This window comes from Apodemus sylvaticus, chromosome 7 (genome assembly GCF_947179515.1).
Source record: "Apodemus sylvaticus chromosome 7, mApoSyl1.1, whole genome shotgun sequence".
NCBI classification, from domain to species: Eukaryota; Metazoa; Chordata; class Mammalia; order Rodentia; family Muridae; genus Apodemus; species Apodemus sylvaticus.
Window position 1 is genome coordinate 53,072,259 of NC_067478.1, and position 21,394 is coordinate 53,093,652.

General features: G+C 39.3%; 1 protein-coding gene and 1 long non-coding RNA gene across 2 annotated transcripts in view; one reads left to right on the forward strand and one right to left on the reverse strand.

Annotated features, from left to right (window-relative positions):
• Hmgcll1 (3-hydroxymethyl-3-methylglutaryl-CoA lyase like 1) overlaps positions 1-12,043 on the reverse strand; it is a 118,559-nt gene extending 106,516 nt beyond the window's left edge. The window contains exon 1 of the mRNA XM_052187785.1: positions 11,515-12,043. Within this exon, the coding sequence (XP_052043745.1) occupies positions 11,515-11,622 (108 nt within the window). The 5' untranslated portion in view covers positions 11,623-12,043. The remainder of the gene's footprint in view (positions 1-11,514) is intronic.
• A 590-nt stretch (positions 12,044-12,633) lies between these two features.
• On the forward strand, positions 12,634-20,247 carry LOC127689868 (uncharacterized). Its single transcript, XR_007978951.1, has 3 exons — positions 12,634-12,725; positions 16,591-16,656; positions 19,197-20,247. It is a non-coding gene; the product is annotated as an uncharacterized LOC127689868 (long non-coding RNA).
• Positions 20,248-21,394: the final 1,147 nt, after the last annotated feature.

The following is a 21,394-nucleotide window of genomic DNA, read 5'->3' on the forward strand; positions in this document are numbered from 1 at the left end:
GACCTAAAGTTCATTTATGAAACTATTTGCAATTGATGCCTGCCAAGAACGAGAAAATCAGTTTTCAACAAAGGAATGTCACTGGGTATATCACCACACTCCAGGGTAAGTCCCATGCCCAGGAGTTGTTGACAGTACAAAACAGATTCTCTGTCTGTCTGTCTGTGTGTCAATCTTCTTTCTTTGTTTCTTCTTCTTCTTCTTCTTCTTCTTCTTCTTCTTCTTCTTCTTCTTCTTCTTCTTCTTCTTCTTCTTCTTCTTCTTCATTGTTGTTTTTGTTGTTTATTTGTTGGTTGGTTTTGTTTGGTCTCTGTGCATTGGGGGTGCAGGGAGGGAGGGAGAGAGGGAGAAATATGGAATTGAATAAATAGGGAAGTGGGAAGATCTTGGAGGAGTTTTGGAAGGGGAAAGATCAAAATGTATTGTATAAAAGAGACTTTAAATTTAAAAAGAAAATGTAAAAAGAACCACAGCTGGGCCCTCTATGACTATGCAGAAATGACAGAACAGCTTTTAAGGTTCTTTTTAAATAAGTGCGTTAAAATCAGAGCTTTCATATACTATACGAGGGCTCTACCACTGAGCTACACACAAGCCTTTTAAATTTATTTCTATATCGAGTGTATCTAATTTCCTGACATTAACATAAATTATTAATTTGTGAATAAATTAAAATGCAAGCCTTCATAGACCTGGGTAATTTCTAAAATCTCTATGTAGAATTGTTTTTAAATAGCTTTATTTTAGAATAAATGTTTTGAGGACAAGATTCACTAATTAATATTTACATAAGAAAATAGCATCAAAATGAGTTATAAAAATGGTTCAATATAACAGAAGAAATTAAAAACTCTTGAGTTTTACTTTTGGACTGAATTCTGATTATTTGGGAAAAGGAAGAGTGCTCGAATGGAGAGACGGCAAGCTTCTGATGCCTTAACGACCATTTCCTGCCAGCTAAATGATTACGAAAAACAGAAACATGGAAAAATGAAAACATCTTGAACAAGCTCATCATGCTATTTCCACGTGATTGTTCACCAAGGATCCCCAAAACAAATCGTCCTGAACTCAGGAGGCAATTTGATGCTGAGGACAGTTAGAAGACAAATGTATATAGAGGCATTCTTTTATATCTACATATTTAAGTGTAATGCAATCAAATAGTATATTTCCAGAGATTAAATTTTCTCAGCAAAGCAACTGGACAGAACTATTGCCTCTCCTACATGGATTAACAATTGCCAGGCTACTAGAAGGAAACCAGAATTCTAAAAGCTGCTTTTGTTCTTAGGACTTTAACCAGGCTGGCCAAAAATTTTCAGATCCAAAATCCAGTTAAAATGATCCAAATATGTGATCTGATTTTTTGCCTCTCAAACACCACAGGTCACCCGCAAGTGACCCGTGACGTTTCTGGGTCCCGTGAAGTCTGGCCTCCTGATTGACTAGAAAAAATAAAATAAAATAAAACTAAAAGCTAAGTGTGTAAGGGGGAGAAACAGAAGAAAAGGTCAAAGAAAGTCGCAGCACAGAGTGAATAACCATAAAGTCAGGAGACTTGGAGGGGCTTGAGCCGATGAGAAAAAAAATCACAGCGTAGGGGAAGAAGGATGTGAAAGCCAGCTGGAAGCAGAGAGAGCAAGGAATCCAGGAGCCAACAGAAATCCAAGGACAGAAAGTATTGAAGATTGAAGGGAACAGGAAATTTATTGGAAACCCAGTTGTTTTTCCTTTTTTATCCAACGCAATAGACTCTTCCAGACTGAATTCTACTCACAACCTCAGGGAGGGCAGAAGGGAAGTCAAACTTCACAGTAGTCTCTCCCCAGCCTGCAGTGGCATGCTCAGGAGCTGAGAGCTCAGGAAGGGCACAGGAGAGGAACCTTGATATGAGCACAGTTGGTAGTGGGTGGCAGCAGCAGCAGCCAACATAGAGCTTCCCAGGACAGGGCAAAGAGAAAACACAGAGAGCTGGCAGCCAACCACAAGTGCTGCTGAGTCAGAGCTTCCAAAAGACTTAATAAACTCTTCAAGTGAATCCTCTGCAAACCGAATGTTCTGGAAGTAGAACTTCCTAAGTTCCCAACCTAACTCTGCTATTCGCTAACTGCTGGCTATGAGCAACTTACTTAATCGTTGTGTGCCATACCCTTGAAATCTACAAAACAGACTGCTATGACGATTGAATAAGCATCCAGGAAGCACCTGGAATGTACTTACCATGCAACAGTGGTAGCTATAAAAAGTGCTTGAAATAGGCAGTCCATAAAAAAAAAATATGATTTGATTAAAGAAGATGAGGATGATACAGAATTATTACGTTTTTTTAATATATAAAACACCAATAAGAACATTTCCTAATAGGATAGAAACTAAAACACAGATCAGGGTGTCTACTCTTGATTCTGTTCATTCAGGAATCAAAGTGTGACCAGATTTGAGCTAAAGCTCCTTGAAAAGTCAGTGTAAGAATGGAAAAGCTTTTCCCTGTGGGTTTACGGATAAGCATTTAGATCACATTTAGAAATTATACTAATTTAGGAAAGTGGCATTAGTAGGTTCTTCTTTATGATCCATGATCTCATCAGCAACTGGTAGGCTGGGTAGGTTTAGAGACAAATTCCACCCTATTGGGCCCAATTAAAGAGCGGTTGGCTGTCTCTAAGATGTCCCTAAGATGTGTCACTAGTGCACTCTTGGGGATAGCTTGCTGAACTGTCCTTCGTTTAGTGGTTCACAGGTTTCACAGTTGCACAGTTGACTGCTTTTCTCCCTCGGCAGCTTGCATACATAGCACCCACAGAAACTGTGAGAGCTGGTCCTCAAGGGTGAAGCTTTGAGGCCAGATTCAGCTCAGTTTCCGCAAGTTGTGTATTTAAAGTCTGTGGTGAGGTCTGTTTTTCCCATTTCCTTTTCATACCACCTGCATCCTACTACTACCCTGATTCTAGCTCTCATCAAAGAAGCAGTGATGAGACAATTTTTGCAGTCAGAGACAATTTCAGAAATCCATAACTAATCAAAATACAAAGACTACTGACTGTGGACTGCCCATCTCCTGTCAACACAACCCCTATACCTATGGCTCAAGGACGATCATAAGAGGGGGCAGAAAGATTTTAAGAGCCAGAGGACCAGGATGTCTGCTATAATATAGTGCCTTCTCAATATGACATGGATTCTGTACCCATGTTATCCCAAAAATATGGTCCCCTAAATAAAGCCATTGCTATGTGCCATGGCAATAAGAAAGAGGGACATCAACGCCCCAAGACACCTGACAGGTTATCCCGTCCTAATTGGTCAGCTATAAACACATGTACATATGAGCAACATTAAATGTACTCAGTCAGTTTTATTTACATATATGTATATACATATATATGGCAACAATAATTATAGGGAGGAGGATGTCATAAATTTTAGAGGGGTTTGGAAAGATACAGGAGTGTTTGGGGGAGAACAACGGCTAGAAATAATATAGTCCTCATATATGAAATGCTCAAATTTTTTTAATTGGAAAAACATGATAATTAATTTTTCCTAGGAGATGAAAGTTCAAACTTTCATCATTCAAAAAATGAAGCAACTATTAAGGCAAGCAAATTCTTTATTTGAGATACATCTCTTTTTCCAAACAACAACATTTATTTAAATATAAAGTAATAAAGCACATGAGCATTAGTGGTGAAGATGATGCATATGGCTGAAAACAGTCCTTCTAACAGTCGATCGAAGCACTATCAAAATTAAATTCACCTAAAGATTCTGAGTAATCAAAGTACTGGGCTTTAAGAGAGATTTATACTAAAATAACAGACAAACACAGATAAAAGAAACTTTACTAAAGCTCAAAGCACACATTGCACCTCACACAATAATAGTTGGAGACTTCAAGACTCACTTTCAGCAATGGACAGATCATGGAAACAGAAAACAGAGACAGTGAAAAATAGAAACATTTGCTAGCATAGCACATATATGTAAAAAGATATAATCATACACATATATCAAAAAGAAGCAACCAATAGTATGATGAGAGACAGACAGACAGACAGACGGACAAAACTAGAATTTATAAAGAATGGAAATTTCAAGGTAGAAATATATTTTAAAGGTTGATCAATGAGCAATACATTGGCTGTATAATCTGAAATTGTGGTGTGGGGCTGCACATTAGGATGAATATAAATAACAACAAAATGTATATTTTATAAAACTAGAAGAAATTATTTAAAAAGTTTTCATATAAAGAAAAGATAAATGTTTTGATATGTTTATATACATGTTTAACAATTTTAACACTATAAACTGTATCTAAACACCATATATACGCAGTACTTTGAGATCAGGACTCAATAAAGAGATGAGACTAGTGGTAGTTGTAGTAGCTACCATCGTGTAAAAGGCGACAAAATCAGAGTAGATGTGAAGATAAAGGGAAAAAGTATACCAACAAAATAAACCAAGCATCATGTCAGCTAAGAACCTGATTAGCTTAATGTACCATTGCCTAAAACAAAAGACCAATCCCTTTAAAAAAGGAGTAATAATATATAGGCTCAACTATGTCTCTCTCTCTCTCTCTCTCTCTCTCTATATATATATATATATATATATATATATATATATATATATGTATATGTATGTATGTATATACTGACTCTAATGTACAGTCTGAAATGTGGTAGTCATACAAGGAGGGAAAATATTAAACAAACTGAGTACATATGTGAATACTGAAGTTATCAATTTGGAATTCAAAGCTATCCATAAATATCTGCGATATAAATATCCATGGTAAGACAATAGACAAACCCAAAAACTAGCTTTAAATTTTTCAAAGATATATTTTTAATTTGAAATTCTAAAAGCTACAGTTAAGATACTGCAGCTTTCCAAGGGATTTTTTTCCTTTTAAGTAGATGTCTAAAGATCATCACATTTCTTTACATGAGAAAGGGAAGAGCTATTTATCACTTATTGAAACACGGGGGGATGTTTGTTATATTTTTCCTGAGAAAAGCGATCATCAAGATAGATAGATAGATAAATAGATAGATAGATAGATAGATAGATAGATAGATAGATAGATAGATAGATAGAAAACCTTGGCTTCGGGGAGCCGGGGGATCGAATTGTAGACCTTTTTGTCTACAACCTGTTGATCAAGATAGTGTAAAGCCATCTTAATGGCCTTTAAGATTTATGAAATGGAGACTATGGAGATGGATCATTGGTTAGAGGCTTACACCTGCCCCAGTTACGATCATGTTCCACTGATAAAATATCCTGAAAAAGGTAATTTAGGAGGAGAAAGGGGTCGATCTCCGCTTACAGCTCCAGGTCATAGTACTTCCCAGCAGAGGAGCCACTGTGGGGAATGCTGCCATCACATCCACAGTCACTGCAGAGGTAGACAAATGCTTCCAGGCTGCTTGCTTCCTTGTGCTTGGCTGCATTTCTCCACCCGTGCAGTCCAGGATCTCCTTTCTAAGAAATGGTGCTGCCCACAGCAAGCTGGTTCTTTCATATCAATTAATTATTTAAGACAATAGCCCATTTGCATACAGGCTAACCCAATGTAAGAAATCCCCCATTAAGACTCTCTTCCCTGGTCATTCTAAGCTATGGCAAGGTGATCACTAAAGCTAACCATCATACTGCCCAAGCATAAAGACTAGAGTTCAGATTCCCAGCACCAACGTAAGTGCTAAGTGGCTAAGGAGGCTTACTTGTGATCCTAATGCTCGGGAAGCAGAGACAGGGGATACCTAAGGCAAGCAAACTAGCAAAACTAGCAAAACTGGTAAGCTTTAGGTTTAAATAAGAGACCCTGCCTCAATGGATGAGGTAGAGAAAGACTAAGAATATTTGGTGTTCACCTCTAGCCTCCAAACACTTGCACACATATGGACATAGGCATAAGTATACACACACTCAAATACTTTAAACACACACATTCACACTATATATGTGAACACATAAAGACAAATAAAATTGTGAAACCTAAAATTATTGAATCCAACAAATTAGACTGACCCCAAGTTAGACAAAGTTGAAGAAGGAATCAGGACAAAGGAATGTAAGACAGAAATATACATGGAAAGGAACGAATACAAAATACAGAGAGAAATGTGAAATGTCCACAATTATCTAGCTATTGGAGTTGCTACATGCCACTAACCAGACAAATGGAAATAGTGTCAGTGGATGTGAGTGAGAATCAAAGAGTGTGAAAGATACTTTACTATCGAACAAGAAATAAGACAAATTGCTAACAGTGCTTGTTAGACTTTCCCTGGTAACTGCTAAGAAATGCATATTTTGCAGTGATGGTATAGATTTAACTATTTATTTACTATTGATTTATTTAAAGTATTTGTGTGGTATGTGTTTATATAAATATTCACTTGTAGCTATTGCATTTATACACACACGCACTCACACATGCTGAAAGATGCAATCATCACCTGATCTACAAAAAACATGCAAACGGAGACGTGTGCATGCTAGACTATCACCCTAGTTATTCTGAATTCTCAACCCTTTTTAAACATTTTGTGAGATTATTTCTCTGTGTCTCCCATTATCTCACTAAGTTTCATCCTTCTCAGCCTCCCCAGAACCAGAGCCACCAGGCTGTTATTGTCTTAAAATTACATTTATTTATTTGCTCATTTATTTGTTCTTTGTTTATTTATTTAGTGTCTATGGACTGTGAGTGTGTGTGTGTGTGTGTGTGTGTGTGTGGAGAGAGATCAGAGGAAATTGGTTATCTCCTTATACCAGGTGGGTCCCAGGACTGAACTGGTTCTATATGTATATATATATTTATTTGTTCATTGTTTATTTATTTTTTAGTGTCTATGGACTGTGAGTGTGAGAGTGTGTGTGTTTATGTGTGTGTTTGTGTGTGTGTGTGTGTGTGTAGAGGTCAGAGGAAATTGGTTATCTCCTTATACCAGGTGGGTCCCAGGACTGAACTGAAGTCACCAGGCTTGCTTGCCACTGCCTTTGCCCACCAAGCTATCTTACTAGCCTTCAGACCAGTAGATTTTCAATGAAGAGGAGACTGAAGTGAATAGCCCTGACTGAGGAAAAAGCCTCCACTACAAGACTGGAAATGGATAAATCAGTGGAGGGTGAGGAAAAGGGAACATATATGCATAAATATGCATTGACAATGAGTGAATAAATATATTCCATAACTATCCCATGTGGAGAATAAATGCATACAACCACAAGTACCAAAAGACAAAAGACGGTGGTAGAGTTAAGTGTTGCAGCTTCACTTTTAATAAGTTATAACACCAATCATATTTATATTTTAACAAGTCAAGGTTAGATGTTGACATAGTTAACAACTGGGAACATAACACAATCAGAATATAACTGACATGTTAATTCAGTGGGGAAATTAAAAATACAAACCAAGGAAAAAAATGAAGGAAGGAAAGGGAACAAGTTAACAAGGAACATTCAAAATAACTAGAAAGCAGTGAGGTTGTTTCTTTTTCTAACAATTCATCTCCTGTCCTCTCAAGCTCCTTAGGAAGTATTCTAAAGCTACACAGTCACCAATAAAATATATAAAATTTGCATTACTCTTTCACTAAATTTAAACAGAAATATCATATTCTTATCTATTTAAACGGAGTTTAAAATTAGAAATAGGTGAGCACTAAATTTTACTACTCTGATTAATTGATTTAAGAGACTACTTCTAACTCATCAAGATATTTTATATTTCATACACACAGTGAAATTTCACAAAGGAGGAAGGCTAGTCATGCATAAAGGCACTTAATAAAATATACAGGCTGCTCTGATATGTCAGGTCCGGGGAAACGGAGAAAGGAGAATCAGAACTTGTTTTCCAGTCTGTTATTATTTAGCATGACCCTCTTTCACTTAAAGGAGTTTCTATCAGTTCCACCTGCAACCACATTAGCTCACGTCAGCTGGCCCTATATGTCATTTTAGCTACCAAATTCTACAACAAATAAGTGGTAAAGTTCCTTGTGATTTGTTTACAGCATCAAATTTCATTCACATGTTTTCTTGGCCATCAAATCTTACCTTGGGGCTAGGTAATAAAATGATGATTCCCAAACAGTCAACACCCAGTGGATACCGTACTAAAACAAGACTCAATAGATAGTATACACTCATTCTCAGAAACTATGAACTATATACTATAATGTGCTAATCGTTGTTGTAAAACTGTGTCCCAACTGTGTGATGCATGGCTTGTTCTCTGCAAATGTGAGCAGTTATTCATTTGATTATCAAGTATGTACAAATCATCAGAACTAACCAGACATTTTGTTGGGTGAGGTAAATCCACTGATGGGTTGTTTCCTGATCTTGTTGGGCTTAACATATGACAGAGAGTTATATGCCAAATAATTATCAAATAATCCATATTACATGCAGTAGTTCACTCACAGTAAGCTCGGAACAAAAACCAATGGGAAGGAGTTGGTGGGAAAGTGACGTTCAAATTGACCACTGAATATTGAATAGAAGCCAATTAATTGAGAATTATCTTCTAACATGGATGAGATAAGCAGAGGGAGCGTGGTTTGTAGAGACCTCAGAGAAGTCCACTGTGGGGGGAAAACGTGAATAGTTTAAAATGAGATGAATGAAGGACTTCTGGGGTCACATTCATGATTCTGTTTATCTATTTATAAAAAAAAATGGAATTCACAGATGGTTGTGAAACAGGGTAAATGGATGATTTAACCTGAAATACAGAACTTCAGAGGACTGAAGAGGGAAAACAGAAACTAACAAGAGAAAGGCACAGTCGCATCACATGGAGGTCACATGAAGCTATTTTAAAACTGTAGTGCTGATGAACTTGGGAAAGAGATACATTTGAAAGGATTTAAAATATAAAATTCCAGGACTCTATAATGCTTTGAAAGTAACAAAATGGAGCCTTCTGTTTGGAGCCTGTGGGGTGAGTTGTGAGGGGATCGCAACAGAAAATCTTGGAGAAAGCCCACCTGTTGGAGGTGTATCACTAAGGGTTTTGATTGTCATGATAAAACACCATGACCAAAATCAACTTGAGGAGGAAAGGGCTTATTTTAGCTTATATATCCTTATCATAGTCCATTACTGAAGGAAGTCAGGGTAGAGACCAAGGCAGGAACCAGGAGTCAGAAACAAATGCAGAGACAACGAAGATCAACGCTCACTGGCTTGATCTTCACGGCTTGCTCAGACCACTTACTCATAGCACCAGGACCACCTGCTCAGGGTAGCTCTGCCTACCATAAGCTGAACCATCCCACATCAATTGTGAGTAAAAAAAAAAAAAAAAAAAAAAAAAAAAAAAAAAAATCAGGCCAATCTAGGGGATACATTTTCTAAATTGAGGGTTCCTCTCCTTACATGTCTTCCAGAACGTATGAAAATTAAATATCTGGGAGGACTCCTGTGTGCAGAACAAGGATGATTTCCCACAGAAAACTAGTCAGCCGAGAAAGAGAGAATATGGATGCAAGTTGGGAAGGTTGAGTATCACTCTCTGCTGAGCTATCTAAGTGCAGGCAAAAGCTCAGAAGAGAGAAGAGGACATAAAACCAAAAACTGGAATATAAATAATAACCAGGACTACGAGCGGAGATGAGCCATTGGACAGACAGGCATGATGAGTCAGACAGACAGAAGCCACTGAGCCCAGCAAGGGCACAGGGGAAAGAGACCTGAACCAAGTCCGTGCTTTGTAAGACTTAACTAAGGGACAAATGGAACTGTCACAGGCAGAAGAGTTGGCAGGTGTTACGATGACGACTTAGAGAATCTTCAGAAAAGCACAGAAGAGTCTGAAAGCCGTGTCCTTACATTCCCTCAGCCCCCCTTCGTCCTCCTCTTCTTCACCATCCACAAAGCACACAAAAAGTACAAATCAGAATACTGGGGCATACACGCCACTCTACAGATCATCCAAGCAATAAAGTCATGTGATTTCATCCCGAAAAGTAACTATTAGGGATTGTTGGTTGTGTAAGACAAACTGAACACTAAAGAACATTGACGGCATTCCAGGAAGTTCAAACCAGACTACGTGGAAATCAGCCATGAGGACATGGAAGTAAAACACGGCTTTCTGCTTCACTGTTGTCACCGTCAGGTTTGACCAGAGGGTCCTGGCCAACCCTTCTGTGCCTTCTTATTAGTATTACCTGTAGAAAATAGAGGATCCACTGTGGTCCTTGCACGTGTGCATATTGTGTGTTGTGATTGTATTCCCCCCACTTATAATCTCCTTCCCCCCAACCCCGGATGCTTGTCTTGTCTCCTAACCCTCCCCTTTCTACTGTGGGTATTTATGTCCCTTCCTTGGGTGACAGAAAACAGGCAATACTAGTTGTTTGGGCTCTGACTTAATTCCAGGCATCTCTACAAATGACTTGATTTTGTTCCTCTCTCTGACTAATAAACCATTAGGTAATTATGCCATATCTTCTGTATTGTATCCATCCATCTGTTGATAGGCAGAGAGCCCATTCTAGGACTCGGCTCTTGCAAATAGCTCCAGTCATACTCTAATTAATGGGGAGCAAACTATTTATAAAACCACCCACGAATGCTAAGTCCTACTTGTGGATCGAAGGCTTCGATTCCACATGCTGGAACACTGAACTGACACCACACAATAAAAATATGAATAGCTACTGTTAGAATTGTTGGTGTAACATCACATAGCAAAGCTAGAATAGCCCACTAAAATACCAACATATTCAAGGTATGCAGGCACCTAGGATTAAAAGGCTAATACCTAAGGCCCTGCACGGCCCTTGACTCATAACAGGTTTCAGCATTTAGGTAACGATCATTACTGTCATTTCATGTTATGTATACAGTTTAAACTTTTATGTGAAAGGGAATTTCTTTATATACTTATGCTCACTAAACTGGAACATTTGTTCATAGTACATGGGATCGTAAATACCTACACACTGAGCTGCCTATTGTCTTTACGCGGCTCTCAGGAAAATGCAGGAATAATTTTAGTCTGTAAGGGTTTTATTCAAGTTTGCTTGATTTTGTTAACACAAAAACACTGTAGGGATAGTCAATGCTCTAACATACCTGTTATGCCTTCCTAGTGTGCCCTAGCTTCATCCTCTTTCTGTCACACGAGGTAACGTGTTTGTAGTCTGTTACTCATTACAAGGAAGAAAGTGAGAACAAAGGCACCGCCCTTCCCTTCCAAGAACACACACAGACATGATCACTCCATAGGAGACCTATACACCGCCTGGGGTAAGGAAGCTGCTAGGCACGGCCTGGGGTAAAGAAGCTGCTAGGCCTGCAAGGATGCTGTTACTGTTCACAGGAGAGAAGATGAAAGGCTTTTCAGCCACAGACCCACACACTGACAATAGAACGGGCCTCAGGCAGGGCCCTAGCATACACAGGTGACACAGACAAAAGGCATGAGGGTGAGATTGATGGGGGGTGGGGACACTCTAGGCCGCGAGGTGGTACCTGCGCCGCATCCAGCGCCCCTGCCACTGAGTCTCCGCTCCAGAGATGCTCTCGGAGAAGCTGCTGGTAGTTGAGGCAGTGCTTCGCAGCAGATGGTAGATTCCCCATAGCAGCAGCCTAGGTGCTGCGGGCGGGCGCTGCTGGATCCCGCGGCCCCGAGCCTGGAGCCGGGTGGGAGCCGGGAGCGCGTCCCGCGGGTGCCCGGGTGCGAGCTGCACTGCGGCGGCGCTGTTCCTGGGCAACGCCCAGGCAGGGGTGCAGCGGGCACCTGAGTCCCGCGCTGAGACCCAGATCCCGGATGCGAACGGTTAACTGAGGCAGGGTGGTACTTGTTTTCTCTCCCAGTAGAATATGGAGTTCTCTGGGCTGATTGTCTGCAGGTGCTCACCCACCGACCCCTCGCCGGAGTCAGAGCTCTGGGGCAGGACCAAGGCCTCTAAGAGGAAGAAGCTCAGGGCTCTCTACAGAGGTTCTTTCCTTCCCAGCCACAAGCCTGTAGGGTTGGCACTAGGAATCCGTTTGAGTTTATGTCTCGTGTTAAAACTCTACTTAAAATTGCTGAGGCGCTTTGCAGTATTAAAAAGCATAAACCCTAAATTAGGGGGCGGGGGGCATATCCGGACTTAAACAGCAAACCAAGAAGTTGTCAGTAAAGTCGATGGTGCAAGATAAATGTTGAAATGCTGAATTCTTTTTCGCTGTTTTACATTTATTGGTTCTAGTGGTTGTCTCCTTCAACTGTCATATGAGAAGCAGAACTAGAATTCAACTGTCTGCTTCGGCCTCACCACAAGTTCCTTTACAAGGCCCTGCGTATGAAGAACTGTTTCTTAAAAAGAAATTGGGCAATAACTAAATTCCTAAAGGCTTTCCTTTCATTCAAACAAAAACAACCTGTCAGAAATTAGAATTAATTATAAATTAAATGAACTTTAGTTTATATATTTATAAAATATTTATAAATAATATAAATATGTGTGTATAGTTTCTATATAAATATTTTTGATTTATACATAAATTTACATATTATAATTACAAATTGTTAGATTTGAATGGTAGCCTTGGAGCCCTGCTTCATTCTGCCTACTTCACAAGCATACTTAGATTGCAACACTTGAATGCTCTTCAGTGTGGAGTCCGTAGCTTGCAGCTAATGACACGCAATCAAGAACAGTCTTGTGCAGGGTGCTTGCAGTCTCCTGGACTCCCAGGTAGGTGTTGAAGGACTTTGAGGTTAGGTGAGGACTTTCGGCAGCAGGATGATGAAGGGGCTTAATAGGGGGAGTATAGGGGGTTAGGTGAGTGTGGCTAGGCGGCATGGGGGAAGGTGTCCAGGCCCCTTGCCTGGGCACCTCTGCCCCTGAGGGACCACACACACACAGACATGGTATAGAATAGAGTTTATTCAGAATAGGGGATGGGAGTTAGTGGTAGAGAGAGAGAGGTAGAGAGGGGGGGGGGGGAGTGGAGGCCGGCCATGACCACGTGGAAGGGGGGAAGAGCCCCAGGGGCAGAGAGGTGAGAGAGTATGGGAGAGCAGAGAGCAAAGAGAGGGAGAAGAGGAGCAAGTAGCCCTTCTTATAGTGGGCCAGATCTCTGGGGCAGGGCATACCTGGCTATTGCCAGGTAGGTGTGGGGTGGAGCTTAGACAAAACCCCAACAGGTGTCCCTACTGTTTCCACAGCTAGTAGGAATCTAGAGCGCACAGGTGCACATACTTGCACAAATGATGGTGTACACAACGATTAACTTCTGAGATGTAATATGAACAGATTTTTAAGGGACTCATCATCCAGATTGGATAAAGAATATTTTTATTATTTCTTTGAAATTTTCAGACAAGATATTTTGAACACAATTACTCCCTGTATCCTAGATCCTCCTAACCACCTTCTCCATCCCTTCTACCCAAGTTTTTTTTTTATGGCGAATATATGATATTTTTAATTAAAAAAAGAAAATTTTTACCTTAGATATTATGCACAGATATTTCTTTTTCCATTTCTGTTTTCTTGTTGCCCTTATTAGAAGTTGGAGTAAGGAAGACCACACAAGATTTTTATTTTACCTTTCACTTAACAAAGACATTGAAAAATAATTCATATTTATTTCCATTATGAATAAATGTATATTGATAGAATCAAATAAACTAGACAAAATGTCAATCCAACAAGAAACTTGGAACTTCTTAGAAATTAGCTCTTTAACACAAAAGGCAGAATTTTTCTTCTATACAAAACTATGTAGTGAGTTTTTTTATTATGTCTAAATCAAAATTTCAACTTCATATTTCTGTCATGTCTTCAGACAATTTGAGCCCATTTCAAAATTATATTGGAATCTCTATATAGTCTAGATAGTTTCCCATACTTATATACATTGTTATCTAGCAGCCCTATTTATAATAGCCAGAAGCTGGAAAGAACCCAGGTGTCCCTCAACAGAGGAATGGATACAAAAAAAGTGTGGTATATTTACACAATGGAGTACTATTCAGCCATTAGAAACAACAAATTCATGAAATTCTTAGACAAATGGATGGAGCTGGAGAACATCATACTAAGTGAAGCAACCCAGTCTCAAAAGATCAATCATGGTATGCACTCATTGATAAGTGATATTAGCCTAGAAACTTTGAATACCCAAGACATAATCCACATATTAAATGATGTCCAAAAAGAACAGAGGAGTGGCCCCTGGTTCTGGAAAGACTCAGTGCAGCAGTATAGGAGAATACCAGACCAGGGAAGTGGGAAGGGGTGGATGGAGGAACAGGGGGAAGGAAGAGGGCTTATGGGACTTTCGAGGAGTGGGGACCCAGAAAAGGGGAAATCATTTGAAATGTAAATAAAGAATATATTGAATAAAAAAAAGAAAGAGGGATCAAGAAGGGGCAAGGAAGGAAGAGGGAGATAAAGAAGGGATTACAGGAATAAACAGCTAAAAGTAAAGGCCATCTGAGGGATTGTATTGGAACTTAATATTACAGAAACTTCTGAAAATATATACATATATGAAGGTGAATTGCCAAATAACAGGGGATAATATAACCCACTGGACAACTACCAATAACAAATAAAACTTCCAGTTCCTGGAATATGTTACATCTAATTAAGTTTTTGGCTAAAGGGGCCCATATGTACAAGTTACTATAGCACTTGTCATGCTAAAAGAGGTGAAGGAAATACTTAGCTTTGTCTGCCTTCTATCCACGTTTAAGAAATCTTTTTACATCTTTCTTTCCCGATCAAGGCCAGTTTGTGTTGCCCTTTCTTGGGTAAGGGAACTGCCCTGGTGTATGAGCAACCGACACTCCCTCTCCAAGCAGCTATCACGTGCCAACAGCTACTGGCAGGATTTCATCCTACTTTCCCATTCTACCCCAAGGTTTTGTTGGCTGGAGTTTGTGCTGGTCTTGTGCATACTGTTAGCACTTGCTACGAGTTTGTCTTTGCAATTGCCCTGTTGTACCTGGAAAACACTATTTCCTTGATGTTATCCTCCACCTGAGGTTATTACGGTCTTAATGTTTTCTCTTCCCTGAGCCCTGGGGTTTGGAGTGTGATATGTATGTCCCATTTAGAGTTGAGCACTGAAGAATCTCATTTTCTGTACACAAGCCTAAAAAGATCTAGGTAACATGGAGTTTTGAGGCACATGGTGTAGTTCTCTCTCCGCATTGGATAGGTTAACTTGCAGTCCCAGCTCTGGAGAGAATGCTCTGTGGTTACATGTGGGTACAGTTCTTTTAGCATCCATATAGGTGGCTCACAGCCATCTATAATGTCTAGTGTCCGGGAGATCTGACTCTTCTAGTATTTGGGGTACCCCTACTGACATGCACATACATGTCATATATACATACTTGGGTTCTTTGCTTTATTTTGTCTTTTCATTTGAGAAAATATAAAATAACCAGGCAGTGGTGGCACACACCTTTAATCCCAGCACTTGAGAGGCAGAGGCAGGCAGATTTCTAAGTTCAAGGCCAGCCTGGTCTACAGAGTGAGTTCTAGGATAGCCAGGACTATACAGAGAAATCCTGTCTAGAAAAGCCAATAAATATATCTATATCTTTATGTACATCTACATCTACATCTATCTATATCTATATTAGATTTACTTAAGTTAATAATAATAATAATAATAATAATAAATTAAAAAACTTGGATTCCAAACCTAGTTTCCTGGAGCATGGCTATAATCATATTGCTTAAGAAGCTAATATAGAAAAATGACCATGAGTTGAAGGCCAGTCTAGGCTATATAGCTAATTCCAGGCCAGCTAGATCTACAGAGAAAGAGCCTGTATCACACCACCGAGAATGAAATGGACTCTCCAAGATAGTAGAGATAACATCACTAAGTAATTGCATGTTCAATGCCATATTTCAAACCTGAACTCCAGTTTCTTTTTACCTTACATGACTAAGCTATTTTTGTTTCAGTGTTCCAATAACTTAAATATGAAAGATATGAACATTATACTGAAAATTATAATGAATCAGATTTCCTGTTTTCTTCTGTAAATTTGTTGATTTTAGGTCTCAGAGTACCTGTCTTTTCTTGAGTTCTACCTATCTTGAGTTCTACCATCTTTTCTTGGCTCCTTTCTCTCATTAAGCCCTCCATCCAAACAACACCCAATCCAATCTGCCAAAAGATGTTTCAAACATCGAGGACACATTGCTGACTATCTCCTTCTTCCCTGCCATTCACATTTGGAAGACAATGAAATTCGTTGGGAAAGATTTAAGAATTGAACATTAGATCACATTTGGTCAGGAACACATCAAAGGACTGAGTGGTTGAAGAAAGTTCTTCAGCTTCTGTCTTATTAACTATATGGGATGATTATAAAAGTTGCTTGTAATTTCAAAATTCAAATGAACTACAATACAGTGTGTTCAATATTTAACCTCCAGCACTTACTAATGACTACATCTACAACAGCAGAATAGTTTAGTTTGCGTTTCTCAACCACGACCACATTGAAATTTTGAGTTTTGCGATTCTTTGTTGTACAGGCTATCCTGTACATGATAGTTTTCTTTAATTTTTATTTTATATCCACAGATGTTTTGCTTGTATGACCATTTCAGAGCATCAAGTGTGAAATGCAGAAAGAATCCAGAATCAGGTGTAAGTTCTTCTGCAATTGATATTAGAGATGGGGTGGGGGGGACGCCACCATATGGGTGCTAGCAACAGAGCCTGGTCCTACAGCCAGAGGTCTTGATCACTGGAACATCTTTCCAGATGCACATAAAAAGAATTGTAACGGAACCATTGGCTGTATCCACTAAATATCACCTGATGCACAAGCATCACTACTCCAGTAGGGAGCATGAGCTGTTGCTGCTGTTGCTGCTGCTGCTGCTGCTGCTGCTGCCATCTTCTGAGCATTCATCATGAACCACACACAATCCTAAGAAATTTCTGTGAATGCTACCCAATTCATTTTACAGATTAAACAACCTGAGCACAGAGAATGTAAGCCACTTGCAGCACAAACCGGTTAATAAGGAAGACAGAATTCGACTTCAGTAGCTTGACATCAGTCACTGTCTCTGTGGTGGTGATGCTGCCTTGCTGAAATCACACTCACTCAACTATATGATCTCAGAAGCATAACTTCTTTCCCATTGTCTCAAACATTTAAACGTTACATGATACTTATTACAAATGTCAAATCTCTTAATATAAGGTAGCTGACTCCCCTCCCCACTCTACAAGTTGTTTAAATTGCATCAGGAACCAGAGAGCCTAGGCAGAGTTTTAAATATCATGTGGAAATAGAATCCTGGGACAACATTTGACAAACGTACATTTTACTACCGAAAGCTGTTGTACATATCATTACTGTGCAATCATGAGAATATCAATATGATTTTATTATTTTTATTATCAATAGTCCAGAAGGAATCATTTAAATTGTTTCTAATATTCAGGATTTACTTCATCCCTCAACACTTAAATGTTTTACTTAAATCTTTTCACAAATGGTATAAGGGAGACGGGTAGGACAGTGATGGTGTTTGTTTTCTTAGCAGATGCAAGATCCTAAATGCAATATCCAGCACTCAGTCACCATTATCAACCAGCAAAAATTCAACCTTTTTTCCTGCCTCTCTATCTTAGCTATATATGGAGTCCTCATATTTCTACATATGATAAAAATACCCAAATAGCATAAATAAAGGTTTTGATCTTGTTTGGATTGCTATGCCTTTAGAAAAATGTGGTATTTTTTCCTTCTGATCTAAAATCTTGTTTTAAATAGTTACAGACTGATGACAGGATTTTACAAAGAATACTACCCAAGTACAGAGGATTTTTTTTCTCTTTTTTTTATTGGTTATTTTATTTATTTACATTTTAAATGTTATCTCACTGCACAGTTCCCCCCCACCGGAGTTTTAAAATCTAATCATACAATTTCTATTATTTGAAATTCATAGAATATTTTATTTACTTTCAAGCTTCTAAGAAAGTAGATGAGAAAAGTAATAATTATAGTACTCTCTTCTTAGCTCATAATTATCTGATGATTTCCATATACTATGCATTAGCATAAAATTTTTTCATGTGCTAATTCATGTAATCTTAGTAACCACCATCTCTCATAAGCTTCTTTAGTGCAGCCATTTTGGATGTGGAGATTAAGAGTTACAAAAACACCAACCAAAAGTGACCAAGTGATTAACATATCTAATGACTCAGCTGTCTACAGACCTAGTCTGAACCAAAGCACCCCATCTCTCTAGTGATGAAGCTGTCTGCAGACTCAGTCCTGACCAACTCGATAGAGCTAGCCAAAGATTCAGCTCTTGTGTAGATTTCCCATGACCAAAGTGACCCATCCATCCAGTGACTCAACTGTCTATAGACCCAGTCATGACCTTAGTGATAGACCCACCCAATGATTCAGTTGTCTGTAAACCCAGTTATTTGGCACCAAAGCTTCACTGATTGCAGCTTATATAGACTGCCCTTGTAATAGAGCAGAGGAATTACAACCAGATACCATCTCCTTCATTGTTTGATAGACAGGTTAATTAGCACATGTCTCTCGAACACAGTAAGAAAAAAATGTATTTATCTATTTAAACTATACCATCTATGAAATTTTGGCAGCATAGACTACAACACTTTATGAATAAATTCATTAATGACATTAAAATAATGACAAAGCCAATAATTCTAAAATATCATTTGTGCACTTAACTTACCTGCCTCCTTCTTCTGTCACTAATTCAATTACCTGCCCCATGCTTCTATTTTTCAAAGGATTTGTTTAAGCTGGGTTATTGTGGCACACACCTTTAATCCCAACACTAGGGAGTCAGAGGCAGGTGGATCTCTGTGAGTTCAGGGCCAGCCTGGCCTACAGAGTGAATTTCAGGACAGCAAAAACTACACAGAGAAATCCTGTCACCAAAAAAAAAAAAAAAAAAAAAGGGCGTGTGTGTGTGTGTGTGTGTGTGTGTGTGTGTTCATGTGTATATTTGAGTGCTTTGCCTATATGGGCATAAGTGCACTGTGTGTGCATGTATCTAGTGCCTACAGAGCCCAGAGGAAGGAGGACAGTTCCTTGGAACTGGCCATGTGAGTGCAGGAAACTGAACTGCGCTCCTCAGAGAGAGCAGCAAGTGTGCTTTAACCACACCCTCTGTCTCCAGCCCTCTCCTCAGCCCTATGCTCTTTCATATTGCCTTGAACTGGATGGAAAAATGGCTTTGAACCAGAATGGAAAGATGGAAAGTGACAGAGACATGGGAAGGAAGAAATCCTCAACCTGGAAGTCTGGATAAAGCCTCCTGCAAGCTGACAAGAATAATCATAAACCCAGCATAGTTAACATTTGCTTAAAGCCTTCTCCTTTCTCAGCTCTAAGCCTGCAGTTTACCAAGAATCTGACTTACCTACCAGAACTACCCAGTACAGTAAAAGGACTTGTCCAGAGATCATGCGACCTTGGTGGCTCTGAGTTTTTTACCTTATCAAATTATAATCCCATCCAAGGCCACATCATAATTTCATCTACCAAACAGAAAGAGAAACAGGTAGAGTAAAGTTTTCTTAGCAACCCTCTGAGATATCAGTTACAAACCACAATGCTTTGGAGGGATCATGCTAAGGCACATTAAACCTGTATTAAAAATAAGACTGGTGAGATGGTTCTTTAGGTAAAGCATTCACAGTACAAGGGGGAGAAGCAGAGTTCAGATATCTAAAACTTACTTCAAAGCAAGATAGGCAAGACAGCGGCCTATATCCCAGCACTCTGGGGGCAGAGAAAGATCCTCAGAGCAAGCTGGAGAGCTAGCCTGGTCAAAATGGGCTAGCTCCAAGTTCAATGACAGATCCTGACTCAATAAATAATGTGGAAAAAGATAAAAAGCAGCTGAAACAGACACACAAATGCATATTGTCTCCTCATATTTCACAGAAAGAAAGAGAAAGAGAATACTCTCTATAAATACCCATATCATATATTCATTCACATATCAAATTTTAAAAACTATAGTAAATAAAAAGAATAAAAATTATCTTAATAAGCCGGGCGGTGGTGGCGCATGCCTGTAATCCCAGCACTCTCGGAGGCAGAGACAGGCAGATTCCTGAATTCGAGGCCAGCCTGGTCTACAGAGTGAGTTCCAGGACAGCCAGGGCTACACAAAGAAACCCTGTCTTGAAAAAAAAATTATCTTAATAAACTATTACTATTCTCTGAAAAGTCTATACCCATTCTCTTTGATGTGCTTTCTTTCCCTTTAGTACCTTTCTATTTTTAATAAACTCAAACTCTGCTTCACAGTGCCTCCCCATCATAGTTTCTCCTGCATCTAAGCCAAAAATCCTGTTTCAACTGAGTTGAGGTCCTTAAATGATCAGGGAACTTTTTTGCTTCTGGGGGTGACAGTGGGGAACTGTGCCTCTGTCCCTGGCTGTTGACAGCCGGTGCCATTGAGACAATACATCCCAATTCACCTGGTTCAGTCTTAGTTGATACCTTTCCTGTCCTGCTCAGAATTAGCCAAACTTGTCAATTTTAGTAAAGAGACTTATTTAATAACTGAATAAAACAAAGAGGGAAAATAGATCCTCACACTGCGGCGCTTTCTAGCTTCTGTCGGGTCTCTTCCTGCGGTGTGTGAGGCATTTGTTCTGAGAATGGAGTTCTCAGTTTAGCACATGATTACATCTGCAAGATGACCCTGGCGAGCCTCTTCCTTGCTTGATCTCTTCCAGATGCAACATCTCCGCTATCTCCCTTTCAAAGTCATGGAGCAGAATGCCAGCTGACAAAGTGAAATGTGTCTTGAGACAAGTAGCGAGGGAGTCCTAACTCTCTCTGATCTTGGGTGCTGATGGTGGAGGATAAACCGAGCCCATTACTCTGACAGTTCTTTGTTCTCCTAGCTAGTTTGGCTCCTGATTGTCCTGTGACTTCTCTGAAGCTGAGTCAAGAAAATATTTTAAATTATGTATGCATAAACAACATGATAACAGCTGGGCAGTCCTGCCACACACAGCAAAGAGCAGTCAGCACTCGGGGTCTTTTGTGGTTTTCCCCATGCAATACTGCAAATACACAGTTTCTATTAACTTTATTTTTTTTTCTCTGTTACTACTTTTTATTTTGCAACAAAATCGGGAGATACAAAGTTCTTACTAAAGTATCAGCTGTTAGGAAGACAATGCTTGAAAGCCTGGAGGTACAGACCTGGTATGTGTATCAGAACACATCTGTTATGCCTGACCCAAATAAAAATCTATTTTAAATCAATCCTACCTAGTCACATTCCAAGAGGCTTACTGTTGCTACTGTCATTTGCATGGAAGCAAGCGTTAATTAGTCTGCTCCACAAGCAAG